A 14976-nucleotide genomic window follows, 5' to 3' on the forward strand; every position below is an offset into this window, starting at 1 on the left:
TGCTGTGGCAAGAGAGTAGACAGCAGCAGGAGCATGTCGGTGATGAATGAGCCTACGGTGGACTTCCACTTGAAGCTCAACGAGCAGCAATTCCATATACCAAATGAGCTTTTAAAGAGAAACTTAAAACAGTGTCAGAAGCTCATAGACAAAGAGGCGACAGCGCTAGAGAAGAGCTTTGAGGAGCTTGACAGGCTTGTCCGCAATCCGCAGAATGACGAAAGCAGCATGGCGTTGTTGAACGAGATTATCCAGAAGGTCGAGCGGCTAGAGCGGAAGCTCACAAAGAGAGTCAACGTGGAGCTCCAGCTTCTTCAGCGGATCGATGCGCGCATTAAATACTACCAACAGCTTGATCAGATCAAGCAGAGCGGCGACCGAAACCGGCTTCTCGAGTGGTATCAGTCCTACACTAACTTGTTGATCAGCGACTATCTCACGCGGAACAGCATGTACGAGGGCGAAGATGACATCAGTTGCAGCTCGACGCCGCCGCCGGCGCGACTGAAGCGAAAGCTGAGCTCCGCAAGCTCGCAGCTCACCACCGCAACAAGCAACAACGATCCGGATCGCTCACATGTGAACCCTGGCGTGGAGTACCTGAAGCAACAGGGCTTGGATCTTCTACTTGACTACGATATTTTGTTGACTACTAACCGAATATCTAAACAGCTCACGATTAACCACGAATTAGGGCCTTTATTGGACTGGATCAAGGAGAATGCGACCTACTTGAAACACACCTCATCCATGTTGGAGTTCGAAGCTAGGTTCCAGGAATATATTGAATATGTTAAGGTGGAGGATTACTCCAAAGCGATCACATGCTTCCAAACACATTTGGTGAAGTTTTTATACTCAAACCCACTGGACCTACAGCAGGCCGCAGGTCTATTGGTGTTCATCAAGGCATGTAAAAGTAACATCTCGTCCTACGTGCCGACTCCACGTCATGAGGAGATTGTCAAACAACAGACGCTCTTGCAGTCCAAAGAGGATTTTTGGTCGTTCTTCTTCTTGAAACTCCCCAAGAGCTCCAAGAAGGACCACAAAACCAACATCGAAGTCAAGAACAACGAGCTAGCAGCTAGCGTCGATATTAAGAGATATATGGAATTATTAGATGACAGGAGATGGGAAAAGTTGAACGAAATGTTCTTAAAAGCTTATTATTCAATGTATGGTATCTCGTATCATGATCCGTTATTGATATATTTGTCATTGGGGATTTCCTCCCTAAAGACAAAGGATTGTTTGCATGAAAGGAGAGCGTTCGTGTCGCCAAACAATGAACTTTCCGAATTTTTAAGCTCAGAGGTTCTACGGAATGCATGCCCTGTATGTAGCCCTGAGTTCGCACCCATTGCTCAAAAGCTTCCATATGCTCACCAAGTCCAATCAAGGTTGTTTGAAAACCCCGTAATGTTGCCCAGCGGAAACGTCTATGATGCAGAAAAGTTGAAGGCATTGGCCCAAACATTACGAAAGCGCAAGCTTGTTGTTATGGGGGAGGACGAGGTCTTGGATCCAATTGCTGGTCATACATACGCATTAACAGATTTTATTACTATGTATCCAACGTGAATTGCTATATGTACCTTATTATCGGTTTCATAAAGATGCTTTAATTTCTTATTCTGAATCGGAGTCGTTTGACCGGCGCTTAGACTGGTTATGCCTCTTGCCATCGTTTTTCTCGAAAATGAAAATTCTAGCTTCACGCTCGGCTGCAGGCTTAGTCGTATCCTGCTCATTGTTAGTTCTCCTATGACGGTATCCTGGGAAGGTATCCCACTGGAATTTGTGCGACCTCTCGAGCTTTAAACCATTCTCCTTGGCAAGTACCTTAGGCTGCCAAGAATCGTATGGATCACCGGCAAATAGGGACAAAATGATCCTCCCCATATCATCAGATGATTGTTCTTTTCCTACTTCATATCCGGAAAGATGGTCATCACCTACCTTCTTATTCGCCAGCTTGAATAGTTGTTTACAGCTATCAAAATATCCGAATAGTAGCTCTTGATGCTCTCTGATGTTGCGGTCCTGGTCTTTTATGCCATGACCCGTATGTGGAAAGTTGAACAACACATTTTCCAGTGGTTTAGCTTTCCATTCAGGGCCCATGACTTTCTGCCATGGATTCTTTTTAGATAGCTTGAAGCTGGAAACAAGCTTTGTTGCGTCTATGTTGAAGAAGATACGAACACTCTCAGACACTAGGTAATCATAGTTTTCCCTGAATGACTTGGGGTACTTAAGCTCCAGCTCTTTCACTCCACTGTCATAGCTGGTAATGATGAGATTTTCCGCCTTGATGTACCCACAGTCCAAGATACTCTTCGCAAAAGAAAAATCGCCCTCGCCAACTAAAAGTAGCGTGGAATCTGGTAGAAAGGGTACAAACTTCTTCTCGTGTTCTTGTTGCAGTTTTCTATTTCTATTAACTTGCTTACTTGACTTACCCTTTGAAGATTCGTGCTCCAGTTTCCTCTTAACCTTTGCTTTTGTCTGCTCAGATTCTTGGTACCTTGCCAACGCGCCCTTAAGGCCCTTGGCACTGGCCTTGCCCTTTAGTTTCCTCGCCATTTGAATGCCAGAGATTGATGGTGATGAGGGACAAGTGACATGCCGGATGCTGACCCAAAAAATTTTCTGAGTACGAGAGATGTTCAGGAAATATAAGCTTGAGCAAGCCTATAGACTTCCTGCAGTTCCTTTAACCGTGGCCTAGTGTTCTAATCGTAAAAATGTCAGTAACTTGCATTTAGCATGTATTGCTCAACAACAGAACATACCGGAAAGACAATCTTTAATTGCCTGGATCTCTTAGCGATGATACACATATAGAAAACAACGGCGAGGCCCTCAAATCCTTCATTTATCACCATTGCCACAAGGTCGTCACTAGGAATGAACGTCTTGACTTCGAATAACCTTTCGTTCAAGAATTCCGGAAGCAATAGGCACCCTTGTGTGGTGGATAATTGGATACCGTAGCTTTTGAAGACATAAAGTGAATCGATAGTTGGAGCGCGTATCAGGAGGAGCGTCAGAAGGCCTAAAGCTATATTCTGTAGCAATAGGAAGCTATTAGCTCGCAGCCGTTGAAGCGCGAAGTAGCCTAGCGCCTGTAATCCGGTCCAAAACAGAAGTCTAACGAACCATTGTGTATAGAATCGAGCAGGCTTTACATCAAATCTGACGTAGAAACCTGCTGAGTCTTTGTAGATATCCAAAACCATTAATATCTGTTCTTTCTGTTTGAGTATTATACCTTAGAACAAGCTAGTGTTCTTCCTGAGTGAATCTGGGCTGTATCTTTTTTCTTTTATTATACATTACCGCTCAACACTGTTACAACTGTAAACTTCATACATGACTAAGGGAGTGGACCAGAAACTGATCCATGCGTATATACTTCTTTATCTAATTCCTCGCTATTTTGAACGGCAAAAATCCTGAGAACGGAAGCAGGTGATCGTGTCACTGCTCAGCTGCGGCCTCTAACTCTTCTGCACGCTTACGCTTCACGTCATCAATCGTGCCCAAGACGATCTCGGATTTGCGATAAGCCTTCAACTGTTCTTGCCTGCTTGAAAAACGTTTCTCGCTCCCACGCTCTTTTTCCTTGGAGGTTTGATGCTGCAGGTCCTGCTCGCGAGCATTTTGCTTCTCGATTTCTATTTGTTTTAGATATTGCTCGTGTTCCACTTGTAACTGCTCAAGTTTGTTGTTGAACTCTTCTATGGTTCCTATTTCTTTTTTAATGGTCTTGCAATACTGTTCAAAATCCGGAGGAAGTTTAGATTTTAGTGCCAGTTCTATCACAACCGGATGCTTGCGCTCCTCATTCACAAACTTAGCCTTTATTTGACGTCTCGTCCTGTAAGGAAAGAGCTGGGCGATCAGATTAAAGTCGGTCCCCCACATAGATAGCGCTTGGTAAAATCTGATGAGCTCGTCGGTAGTCCATGGATCCGTGTATTTTTGTCGCCCATATGTGGAGGAGTTGCACAGGTTTTCGAAAGGATTACTGTCCAACCGTTCTTTATGAGCATTCCCATAGGACGCATTCTTGTGTCTATCCACAACTGTAGACTCCTCATCAATACCCAACTTACCATCAGACTGTAGTTTCAACTGAATGGTTTGCTGTGGCATCTCATCTGGAATTTCTGCATTCAAAAGTGCTTCCGCGGCGTTCTTACGCTCCTGTTTAAGCTTCTCCTGCTCTTCTGCAGATAACTCACTCAGAGGCTTGAATTGACGCTTAGCCATCTGTCGGAGTTCGCGGCGCTTCTTCCGAGCTTCCATCTTGGCTTTTGCAGCTTCTTTCGCCCGGTGAAAATTATCAGATACTTCACCTATCGGGAATAGAGGTTTGCAAAGGTCAGCCATAGTGATGCTATCCTCGTTAACGGTATATCGGGCAGAGTCCTCATCTGCAATGTTTTTCGGTATTTCTTTCAGTGTGGAAATAGTGTAACGTTCATAAAAGGAAGCAGTCGTTTGAAATAAGTCATCCGCAGACTCTTTCTTCAGAGGAGCACCAGCAGGTGGAACCACATATGACTCTGAAGCTGCGGCCCGTGGCACAACACTAATACGCTGGGCAGAACCCGACTTACGGGAGGTAGAAGACCTGGCGGACATGCGCCGCTTCTTGATAGCCTGGAGTGATACGTCTGCCTCTGGAATAGCTGGCGGGCGCTGTTTTTTCGTCTGTAAGTTCGACATCGTCGATAGACGTCTGCTTCGCTGTGCGTCTGACACAGGTATAGGGGCACCAGGTTGCTCAAGAAACCCAGACTTGAAAACAGAAACTTGATGCGATAGAGAGTCTAGTCTGCTAGATCTACCATGTGCCTCTGGTTGAGGAGACATCGTGGCTACTGGGAGCTGCGTGCTCATCTGTGACGCTTTCAGATCCTTTGTCAATTGCGTATGTGACAGTGGGTCGTCATCTTCAACTAACGACGGGTCCTTTGGTCCGGCCGGCTCATCCCCATCCCCCCCCTCCTCACTGGTATCTGCCCGTGTGGGCTGTGGTTCACTTGGTTTACCTGCACTGGTGGTTGTACTATGGGGTTGCGTTGGGGCCGCAGAGGCAGGCCTTCTCTGCCTGACTTTAGGCGTAAACCTAGTACCGCTCTTGTTTACAATAGAACTCATGTGGCCGAACAGGCTATAACGAGCCTTTATTAAATATTTCTTCCGCTATTCCAGAATATAAGCTTGGATGCAAATTTCCCTGGTAGGCCAAACTGATACCAACCCTAAAAGCCCTGTCACCTGTTTATGTATTCCGATGTTGTGAGCAGCGAGCTGATAGGAATCGACGCTTTTTTACATAAAATATGCTCTATATGCTATCGCTAAAAACGTCAAGCATCATAATCACGTGACAAACCGAACAGTGACAATACTAGTATGGTGTAAACCGAGCGCTATGCTTCTTGGAGTGCTTAGATGAGCGGTTCCTCCTCATACCATCGCTTTGTACCTGTCTGTATTCCTGTTGCTCCGGTTGGCTCTGTCCAGAGAGACTGCTGGCTTGGTCGTTGTGCTGCGCAGAATGCGTGTCGTCTAATCCGCTCGACGGCAGATCTTCGAGCACGGTCTCCTTCTTGGAGTAGTCCCAGAAGTCGACTGGCACGTTCAATGGACCGAGTGTGGACTTCCATATAGCCATGTTGCCGTCCTCGCCGGCAGAGTAGAGCAACTCTGGGCTGGATGCTGGCACAAGGACATCGCGGACAACTTCATCACCATGTGCCTGGGGCAAAACAATAGCATTGGCGGCATCAACGCACTCGTCCCGTAGGGGCAGCAGCCGCAGCTCTCCGGCATTTTCTCGGGTACTGCCCGCAGCAATAAAGCCTGGGTAGACGTCCACCACGTAGTCACATGCCCACGGTTCCCTGACATCGCCAAACAACTGCGGTTGTGGCTCGTTGGCATGCTCCGATTTATCGTTCAGCTCGTGAATCGCAAAGGTCTCCATATGCGACAGTGACCATATGCGCTTGGGTGAGAGCCAGCCGCACGAGTGGATACTGGCAAAGTTAATTACTTGGTGGAGCGCTTCATCTTCCTCGGACTGTTTCAGGTCGTAAACATTGACGTATCCGTCGGTAGAGCCGCTAAGTAGCAGATTCGAGTCGGTGGGATGGAATTTGACGTCTGTAACGTCGTCGTGGTGCGAATCCACGAACGCCCGCAGTGGCCGCCCCCACTCGCCCAGAGCAAAGAGACTAACCACGGCATCAACCCCCACCAACTCAGTCCCAAATGCAAGCATGCCGTGGCGCGAGTCCAGTGACAGGGCTGGAGCGCCGTTCGCGTCCGTCAACGTCGCAACGCAGCCGCGTGTGCGAATGTCAAACAGTTTCACGCCATCGTCCGCGGCCGTTGCAAACACTGTCCCCCGGTCATGCGCGCTGTCCAGCACCTGTAACCCATTTATCGACGACTCGTGCGCCGCTACATCGAGAACAGACTTCCCCGTGGCCCAATCAACAAGGTGTACATGGCCGTTACTCAACGCCGCTAACACTCCTGCCTGGTACAATGGCCGCAGCCGCAAGCACCAATTGTCAGCACCAAAGGAGACCTTCTGCTGCAAGATATATGACATCCTCGGTCGCACGAACGCGTCGGACAGAGCATATGATGAGATGAGATGAGATGACCACCTCCAAAAAATATACGCCCACCCAACAAAAAATATGGTTCCTAGCGGGATCGAACCGCTGATCCCCGCGTTATTAGCACGGTGCCTTAACCAACTGGGCCAAGGAACCAGTATTTACCCGCATTTCGGGCGATACTCTAAAGACACACCTATCCGGTCACATGACCACATTGTGTCACAGCGCATTGCTCTGTTTGCGACGTGTCGATCCGCTCTCAACACTCGTTTTCACAAAGTGACCCGTCGACAAGAACGCGCCGTGCCACAAACAGACGCAGGCTGGGCATCGCACGGCGGCTCGAACACCATTGGAAGCTCAGCTGTTCGTGCTTGTAGTGAAACAAACCTCTTACGTATTTAATGACTTGCAGTTACTTAATCGTAAACCCAGAACCCCTTCTTGCCGACCAAAAGCAGAGGGCTACAAAGTTGTCCTCCAGCTAGCACTAGGGATACTCAAGGCTCGCCTATTATAAGTCAAAGAAGACAGCGACCGCGCTGTGTTCGTACTGAGGTCGTATTTTATACGGTTCCATACAGCGGACAGGATGAATCAGGTACCACAGGACTGCCTTCAGCCCGGAATAATCCTGACAGTGGGCTCGCATGAGGTCAAAATAATCCAGTATCTCACGAGCGGGGGGTTCGCGCAGATATACAGCTGCGAGGTGCTTTCACCAGGGCCAATCCAGGGGAGTTTGGCGTGCTTGAAGCGAGTGCATGTGCCGGACAAGCCTAGCCTCAACACGCTTCGCGCGGAAGTGGACGCCATGAAGATGCTCAAAGGACATCGGCATGTGGTGTCTTACATTGACTCGCACGCGGCCAAGTCGCCACGACACGACGGGACATACGAGGTTTATCTCCTCATGGAATACTGTTTGCGCGGCGGGCTCATTGACTTCATGAACTCACGCCTACAGACCCGGCTCTCTGAATTCGAGGTGCTCAAGATCATGAGCCATGTGGCACAGGGCATAATGGCGATGCATGCGCTGGTCCCACCGCTCATCCACCGGGATATCAAGATTGAAAATGTTTTGATTTCTGGTGACGGAGACTTTAAGGTGTGCGACTTTGGTTCGGTATCTGGAGTCATACGGCCACCTAAGAACGCCTACGAGTTCAATTACGTCCAGCACGATATTCTGAAAAACACCACTGCACAGTATAGGGCGCCGGAGATGATTGATTTATATCGGGCCCTGCCTGTGGATGAAAAGTCGGACATTTGGGCATTAGGAGTGTTCCTGTACAAAGTATGCTACTTCACCACTCCTTTTGAGAAGGTAGGTGAAAATGCCATCTTGCAGGCCAAGTTTCAATTTCCAAGCTATCCACAATATACTGATCGTTTAAAAAATCTAATAAGCGTGATGTTGAGCGAGCATCCTGTTCAGAGACCCAATATTTGCCAAGTTCTAGAAGAGGTTAGTAGGATTCAGGGAGTCCCTTGTCCCCTTCCTAATTTCTACCTCGAAAGGATGAAACATGGCGCTTGCACGCCAGTCCATCATTCTGCTAGCCAGCCAGCTCTTCCTTTGGCAACTCACCAATTTTCTACCTCTACGCCAATGGTAACACATCCGCAGCCACCAGCCAATCAAATGAGTCCACTTCCTCATGGTATTCAACCGATTACATCAAATATGGTGTACATGATGCACAACACCACTCCAAACATCAAAGATATCCCACGCGAGAACCCAGCGGCTACGATACAGAAAAATGCGCTCTATTCGATGTCAGGATCAGAACATTTGAGCGCTCTATCATCAGATATGCACTTCAATAGGCCTCAACTGGAGAACTCGCACACCTTCAGTGGTGTAGGCCCAAGGTCCTCTTCCAACCCAATAAAAATCCCCAGAAACGAGATCCAAAAGTTCCTCTCGGGTACGCCTCCAACTAGTGCGAAAAAGCCTACATATGTTGATTCTGAAACGCAAACAGGTGATATTATCACCTCAAATAAGTCTGGTTCACGGCCATTTGCAATGTCGTTATCGCCTTTATCATCTCCAGAATTATTTTCTGAACAGAGCACAGGTAACAGTCTTCTGGGAAGATTAAGCCGTAAAACCATTAGGTCGCCTACTAGTGATAAAGGCTCCAATCCACTAAAGTCCAAATCTAGTGTAGGAGATGATCTTGCTTCACTTCTATCCTCCCCTTCTCGTAATTTGAGTTTCCCTGCTCAGAGTTCTAAATCATCCAAGCGGAACAGTGCAGACCTTTCGAGCAGAAAATCACCTGTCCTGAATAAGAGCAGAATTGCCATGTCGTATTCTGGGCCAGAGAAATCGAGCGCAACAGGACTTGAATCCAGCTCTTCGTCACTTTTCGGTTCTCAAAATGGTGAACACCGTCCACCTTCTAGCACCGACCGCCATAAATCCAACAGTACATCATTCCGCTTAGTACCAACTAAAAAGGGACAAACCTCTATCCAGGAGCGTGTTCATAAACTATTGGCTACGTCAGCACAGGAAGACGTGAGTAAGAAAGCCAGTAAGAAGACAACTAATTCAGCAACATCAGCGAAGCTAGAGCACCAAAAGGGAGATGAACAAAGCATATCTACTGGGTCCATGAGCAAAATAGATGCTATCAGTATGGATCTATCGTCGATTGCTGCCGGTAACGTTTCCAAGTCCCAATTTACCAGCGTCGAAAATGTACTCAAAGCGGCCGCAAATGGCAGCGTCACTGCCGGGAAAAAGCCGACTACCTCTGAAACCTCGAAATCAGCTGTATCCGCAAGTGCCACGAATACCAGGAAAGCTCCAAACTCAAGTGAAAATGCAACTAAGTTACCCAATGTTGTTTCGCCTACCAAACGTGCCAATACCGTTGAAACCCCTCAGAGATCGCCAGCAGACCCCGTTTCAGCTAAGGTAGCCAGTAGTATGGACAGTAAGACAAAGGATAAAAAGCAACCGCCTACGAAGCCTCCTAAGCCGGCACATCTGAGGCCTAAACTGCCTCCAAAACCCAGTCATTTGAAGTCTCCATCCGTCGACAAGAAACGTATGTCAAAGGACGCTAGCACACTCATTAGTGAGTGCTAGCATGTTGATCATTGTCTAATAGAAAATGCCAGTTCATTTCTATTATGTGTTGCACTTGATACGTAGATATTGGATCTTTACTTAAAACACAGTAAACCCAATGTATATTACTAAATTTAACATATAGTGATTCCAGTTCATCACATAGCAGACAATACCACCAGAATTCATCTGCGATACTTCATTCGGACTCGCTCCATTCTTCAAAGGAATCTAGAATGAAATCAGTAGCTTCTTCAAGTCTTTCCTCCACAATATTGTTCATGCCATCACAAGTACATCGCAGTACTCGTCCGAACTTTTTTCTGGGTTTCTTGGAGTCATTCCCATCGGTCCCCCAGCATGGATGATAAGTGCTGGTGAATACCAAGGAATTCTTAAAGTACCAATCGCCTAGAGATTCGTCGACCAAAGGCACGAGTGGGCGTAACTGCTTTTTATCCGCAAAGGCAATGGCACATTTTACAACACTGCGCGTGTCCCTATGGCCTAACAAATGGACAAATCCACTATACGCGTCCCCAATTCCTACAAAAGCAACCCTCGCCAAGTGTGGGAAGGTTTTCAGGTAGCTATCCCATAAATAAGTAACCACCTCCTGTGAAGAAAGGACGGCTGAATAGTTGTCTTGTTCGAAAAGGGATTGTGGTATGTTAATGTCGATCACGCCATAGTTCCTTCCTAAGGCCCAATTTATGACTGAGACGGTGGTATCCACTATGATAGATGTAGAGGGGTCAATATGACCTGTTAGTGAATCGCGCTGCGCCCAGATCTCCGGGGTGTCATGCACACATATAATAATTGCATCGGTAGTATGTATGTTAGGAGAGCAAATAATAGTGTCTGAGGGAAGCTCCATATTCAGCAATGGCAATGTCACAAATTTATACTCTTTTGCAAGTCGCCTGAATTGGTGTTGGCGAACAGCACTCTGTAATGGAAAATTCTTGCTCGTAAGCGAATCGTTCACGCCCTCTCTCCAGTTAATGCCATCATTTCCATGTCTGCCTTTGAAGCAATTCCAATATTTTGACTGTTCTTTTATAACCATGTCAATCGTTACAATTGCTTCTGGCTTTGGTTGTTTAAGAGGCTGTGGCAACTCGTCTGGTGGCTCGCCTATAAGAACTTTTGCGACGCCTAGTGCACTCTTTGCGATGGAATCGAGATTGTAACCGCCTTCGAGCACCACACACATGTTACCCCTCGCCAACGACTTTAGCATATGTGTCAGATGTCCATAGCACGCGGGTGATACATGGCACTGGCCAATGGTGTCTCCGTCAGCAGCATCAAAACCGGATGAGATGATTACCAGATCTGGCTGGAACTCACGCCCCATTGGGATCACTACCTGCTCAAACGCCCACATGTACTCTGCATCGCCAACCCCGCTGCATGACCATGGAATGTTGCAATTGAAACCTTCGCCCTTGCCGTCGCCGCATTGATCGTAGTTACCATAAGATGTCCCAGGATAATACTTCCCTAGCTCATATCTGTGAAGAGAAACATACAAAACACGGTTATCGCCGTAAAATGCCTTCTGAGTGCCATTGCCATGGTGAATATCCCAGTCTAAAATCATAACTCTGCGAACGCTCTCTGGGTAATTTTTCAAGATGTTCTGCGCTGCGACAGCAACATTGCTGAACAGGCAAAAGCCGCCTGCCACTCCAGGCTCTGCATGGTGCCCTGGTGGGCGCACGACTGCCATCGCATTCTTCACACGGCCCTCCACCACAGCTTTGCACGCCTCGATTGCCCCTCCGCACGAGAGTCTCGCGCTGATCAGCGAGTCGTTGTTGTAATACACGCTGTCCCCGGCCTCCGTCTCCTTCAGCAGCTGTTCGCGGTCCATCGTGTTTGTAGTCTTCAGGAACTCGACGTGCTCCTTCGAGTGCACGGTCAGAATCTCCTCCTCCGTCGCCTCCCGCACAGGGATCTTCTGCATCAGCTCTCCAATTTCGTCAATCCCGCTCAAAGTCGGGTCCTCAATCAGCCCGTTCTCCGCCAGTATTTTGTAGATCCGGTAAATCCGCCGTGGATCCTCGGGGTGTGGATCTATGTACTCAAAGTAAGACGTAAATATCTTGGCGTGGTAGCGCATTCGCACGTCGTAGCAAAGGCCTGTCTTAAGCGGCACATATGAGATCTTCGGCCGCACCGGGGGTACAATAACAGGCCGCTTCTGCACTATGGCCTTCCGGCTCGCCTGCCCTCCGTTAGCCTCGCCGTCCGGGCTGCCCTCTTCCAGTTTCCGTTTTTGTTGTGTCCGCTCTTCCATGCCCTATCGCCTTCGCTATATCACACTCCCACTTCTATGATATTATAGATGCAATAGCCACCCGAATCCTTAACTATCCTTATAAGCTGCCAAGTTTACCTATTAACGTTGCGCCAGATTAACTGTCAGCTTTCGTGTAGGTCCCACCTTCATCAAATGCTGACAAAAAGAAACGGTAATCAACATCTCAAAAACGTCTGATGCTCGATCGTCAACTTGCGATGAGATGCAAGTCGGCTGCATCAGAAGTGCGTCAGTACTAGGAATCAATGGAGTTCTACAGAGATGCCAGTTGGGTGCTAGAATATATCGAGCAAGAGTTTGCACGGAAAAGCAAGGTAGCTGGATCGCTGCACAGCCTTGTACTGCAGAGCCATAAGAAGTACAAGCTAAAAAGCGACGTGCGGCATGTGTACGCTATCGTTGCATCATTCTGGAAGTACAAGGCATACCTGGATCGTATTATTGAGAAAAGTGGCCTGCTGAAGGACGTGCCTCGGAAGAAAGGGGAGCCAGCGTTCAAGCGCTCGACGCTGGGCCTGGTGGTACACGATCTGCTGCTGTCGAAGAAGAAGCGGATCCACATGGGCAAGCACCCGCTCAAGGCGTTTGTGCTGAAGCACCAGACCAGGCTGCGGGGGGAGTACGCAAAGCAGCTGGTGAAGCTCGGCGTCGCGGACCTGTCGGTGCTGGTGCAGGACGAGCGGGAGGACGCTACGCCTGTCCGCTGGATAAGGCTGAACCCGTTCCGGATCCGCGGGCAGCGCGAAGAGGTACTACAGGAGCTGCAGAAGAAGTTTCCTCGCCGCGTTGCGGACTGGAGAGAGCTCACCCCCGGAAGCATATACGAAGATGAATATGTGGCGGGCCTCTATGGAGTACATCCTGCGGACAAAATTACCTCACACGAGCTGTACAAGAGAGGGAAGATCATCATACAGGACCGTGCATCGTGCTTTCCCGCGCAGATCCTTGCCCCTGGGCGCTCGGACGTTATTATCGATGCATGTGCTGCTCCTGGTAATAAGACGACTCACGTCGCAGCGCATATCTTTCCAGAGGGAGGGGCAGATCATGCTCAGATCCACGCCTTTGAGCGTGACCCGCAGCGTGCAAAGACATTGAGGAAGATGATTGCTACAGCAGGATGTGACAATGCCATTGAGGTCCATGTTGGCGACTTCACACGAGATGCGCAACCGGAGATATTCAAGAATGTGACGGGATTCATTGTAGACCCCAGCTGCTCTGGCAGCGGCATTTTTGGTCGCCAACTTGTAGATGCCACGCAGGAGACTCAGAAGGGGACAGAGACCGATCCTTCTGCGGATGTGCCGGAAGAGGAAACGTTTGAGGCCACAAAGAGCGCAGTAGAGCTGAAGAACAGACTGGCGAAGTTATCCTCGTTCCAATTTCAAATAGTCAAACATGCGATGAGCTTTCCTAGCGCCAAAAAGCTAATTTATAGCACCTGCTCCGTACATGCCGAGGAGAATGAACGAGTAGTAATTGATCTCCTTCTGGATAGTAAGGTCCAGAAAGGTGGCTGGAAGGTTGCTTCGCGCTCCAAGGTTATACCTGCCTGGCCTAGAAGAGGACACCAAGCTGAGTTTGAGGAAGTCTTCCCTGATCAGGCCGAGGAATTGGCCGGCGGTTGCATCAGAGTGCTGCCGAAGGAAGACGGTGGGATCGGCTTCTTTGCGGTGTGTTTTGAGAGAGAATAACTGTATGCATATTCTGCAGTGGCTGTAATTTATGTAGGATTTTATTTAGTTCCCTTCAAATCCTTGCCAGAATATCGTCCAGCACCTCCTGTGTGGTGTTCTTCCCGCCAAGGTCGGGGGAAACAACCTGGCGATCCTTCAAGTTCCCTGTAACAGCCTGGTCGATGTCACTTGCAGCCTCCTCTAAACCTAGGAACTGAAGCATTAGTGACACTGATCTGATTGTAGCGATGGGGTTCGCAATCCCCCTTCCAGCGATATCAGGTGCAGAGCCATGACATGGTTCTCCGATAATGATGTTGTTGCCAACATTAACGCTCGGAACCAGTCCAAGTGAGCCGACTAAAGCTGCTGCACCGTCAGATAGCAGGTCTCCGTACAGATTAGGCGCAACTACCACGTCGAAACAATGGGGTTCCTTGAAAAGCCGATAAACCATTGAATCCACAATCTGCTCGTTGTACTCTATCGACCCATAAGATTTTTTGTTGGCCTCGTATACCTCCCTGCATACCTCTTTGAAGAGCCCATCTGTCTGGGATAACACGTTCGACTTATGAGTGACGGTTAGCGCTCCGCGCCCTCCCATCCGCTGGCGCTGTAGTGCAAGCCGCAACGAAATTTCAGCTATCCGCTCGGTTGCCGGCTCCGAGATTCTCTTGATGGCCTCCGCTACCCGCTTGCCGGTCGCCGCATCCACGTAAGTCCGTTCCTGTTGAACATATAGATCTTCGGTATTTTCTCTCACGATTACGAGATCCACTGGCTGCCCAGTCCCAGAAACAGACTTGACGGGCCTTATGTTGGCGTAAAGCCCCAGCTGCCTGCGTAGCGCAACAATGGGTGATGAGTACCCTTCCACCTTCGTGGTCGGCGACTGGACTGCGCCAAACAGTGCACCCTGGCATCTTTCCCGCAAAGCTTCCACTGTTGCTCCTGGAAGGGCGTTGCCCGTCTCTAAAAACGTTTGCCAGCCAGCATCCAGATGCTCATAGCTGAACCTTATATCATGTTTCTTGCCGATAGCCTCCAAAACCCGCTGCCCGGCTGGGATCACCTCCTTGCCGATTCCGTCGCCTGGAATCAAGCCTATTGTGAGTGTCTTGGAGGTGGCATACGTTGCTTTATGGATCAGGGACGTCGCACTGCTTCTGTGCATGTTACCGCTAGGAGCTCTGAATTCTAATTAGCCTC

General features: G+C 48.7%; 9 protein-coding genes and 1 non-coding gene across 10 annotated transcripts; 3 read left to right on the forward strand and 7 right to left on the reverse strand.

Moving 5' to 3' along the window:
* Positions 1-33: 33 nt before the first annotated feature.
* FYV10 (glucose-induced degradation complex subunit FYV10) lies at positions 34-1584 on the forward strand (the record flags this gene model as incomplete). Its single annotated transcript, NM_209227.1, has 1 exon — positions 34-1584. The coding sequence occupies one exon, from the start codon at positions 34-36 to the stop codon at positions 1582-1584; it is 1551 nt and encodes a 516-aa protein (NP_983874.1).
* A 48-nt stretch (positions 1585-1632) lies between these two features.
* Positions 1633-2589, reverse strand: BMT5 (25S rRNA (uracil2634-N3)-methyltransferase; the record flags this gene model as incomplete). Its single annotated transcript, NM_209228.1, has 1 exon — positions 1633-2589. One exon carries the CDS (start codon positions 2587-2589, stop codon positions 1633-1635), a length of 957 nt encoding a protein of 318 aa, NP_983875.1.
* Positions 2590-2753: 164 nt separating this feature from the next.
* On the reverse strand, positions 2754-3245 carry GPI15 (phosphatidylinositol N-acetylglucosaminyltransferase GPI15; the record flags this gene model as incomplete). Its single annotated transcript, NM_209229.1, has 1 exon — positions 2754-3245. The coding sequence occupies one exon, from the start codon at positions 3243-3245 to the stop codon at positions 2754-2756; it is 492 nt and encodes a 163-aa protein (NP_983876.1).
* A 241-nt stretch (positions 3246-3486) lies between these two features.
* On the reverse strand, positions 3487-5175 carry BDP1 (transcription factor TFIIIB subunit BDP1; the record flags this gene model as incomplete). The annotated part of the gene is made up of 1 exon (NM_209230.1): positions 3487-5175. One exon carries the CDS (start codon positions 5173-5175, stop codon positions 3487-3489), a length of 1689 nt encoding a protein of 562 aa, NP_983877.1.
* Positions 5176-5428: 253 nt separating this feature from the next.
* On the reverse strand, positions 5429-6640 carry AGOS_ADL218C (uncharacterized protein; the record flags this gene model as incomplete). Its single annotated transcript, NM_209231.1, has 1 exon — positions 5429-6640. The coding sequence occupies one exon, from the start codon at positions 6638-6640 to the stop codon at positions 5429-5431; it is 1212 nt and encodes a 403-aa protein (NP_983878.1).
* A 92-nt stretch (positions 6641-6732) lies between these two features.
* AGOS_t0062 lies at positions 6733-6806 on the reverse strand. The gene has a single exon. It is a non-coding gene; the product is annotated as a tRNA-Ile (tRNA).
* Positions 6807-7245: 439 nt separating this feature from the next.
* Positions 7246-9768, forward strand: AGOS_ADL217W (ADL217Wp; the record flags this gene model as incomplete). The annotated part of the gene is made up of 1 exon (NM_209232.2): positions 7246-9768. The coding sequence occupies one exon, from the start codon at positions 7246-7248 to the stop codon at positions 9766-9768; it is 2523 nt and encodes an 840-aa protein (NP_983879.2).
* A 181-nt stretch (positions 9769-9949) lies between these two features.
* HDA1 (histone deacetylase HDA1) lies at positions 9950-12058 on the reverse strand (the record flags this gene model as incomplete). Its single annotated transcript, NM_209233.2, has 1 exon — positions 9950-12058. The coding sequence occupies one exon, from the start codon at positions 12056-12058 to the stop codon at positions 9950-9952; it is 2109 nt and encodes a 702-aa protein (NP_983880.2).
* A 269-nt stretch (positions 12059-12327) lies between these two features.
* RCM1 (rRNA (cytosine-C5-)-methyltransferase RCM1) lies at positions 12328-13782 on the forward strand (the record flags this gene model as incomplete). Its single annotated transcript, NM_209234.1, has 1 exon — positions 12328-13782. The coding sequence occupies one exon, from the start codon at positions 12328-12330 to the stop codon at positions 13780-13782; it is 1455 nt and encodes a 484-aa protein (NP_983881.1).
* A 55-nt stretch (positions 13783-13837) lies between these two features.
* Positions 13838-14941, reverse strand: LYS12 (homoisocitrate dehydrogenase; the record flags this gene model as incomplete). The annotated part of the gene is made up of 1 exon (NM_209235.1): positions 13838-14941. The coding sequence occupies one exon, from the start codon at positions 14939-14941 to the stop codon at positions 13838-13840; it is 1104 nt and encodes a 367-aa protein (NP_983882.1).
* Positions 14942-14976: the final 35 nt, after the last annotated feature.

This window comes from Eremothecium gossypii, chromosome IV (assembly GCF_000091025.4).
Source record: "Eremothecium gossypii ATCC 10895 chromosome IV, complete sequence".
NCBI classification, from domain to species: domain Eukaryota; kingdom Fungi; phylum Ascomycota; class Saccharomycetes; order Saccharomycetales; family Saccharomycetaceae; genus Eremothecium; species Eremothecium gossypii.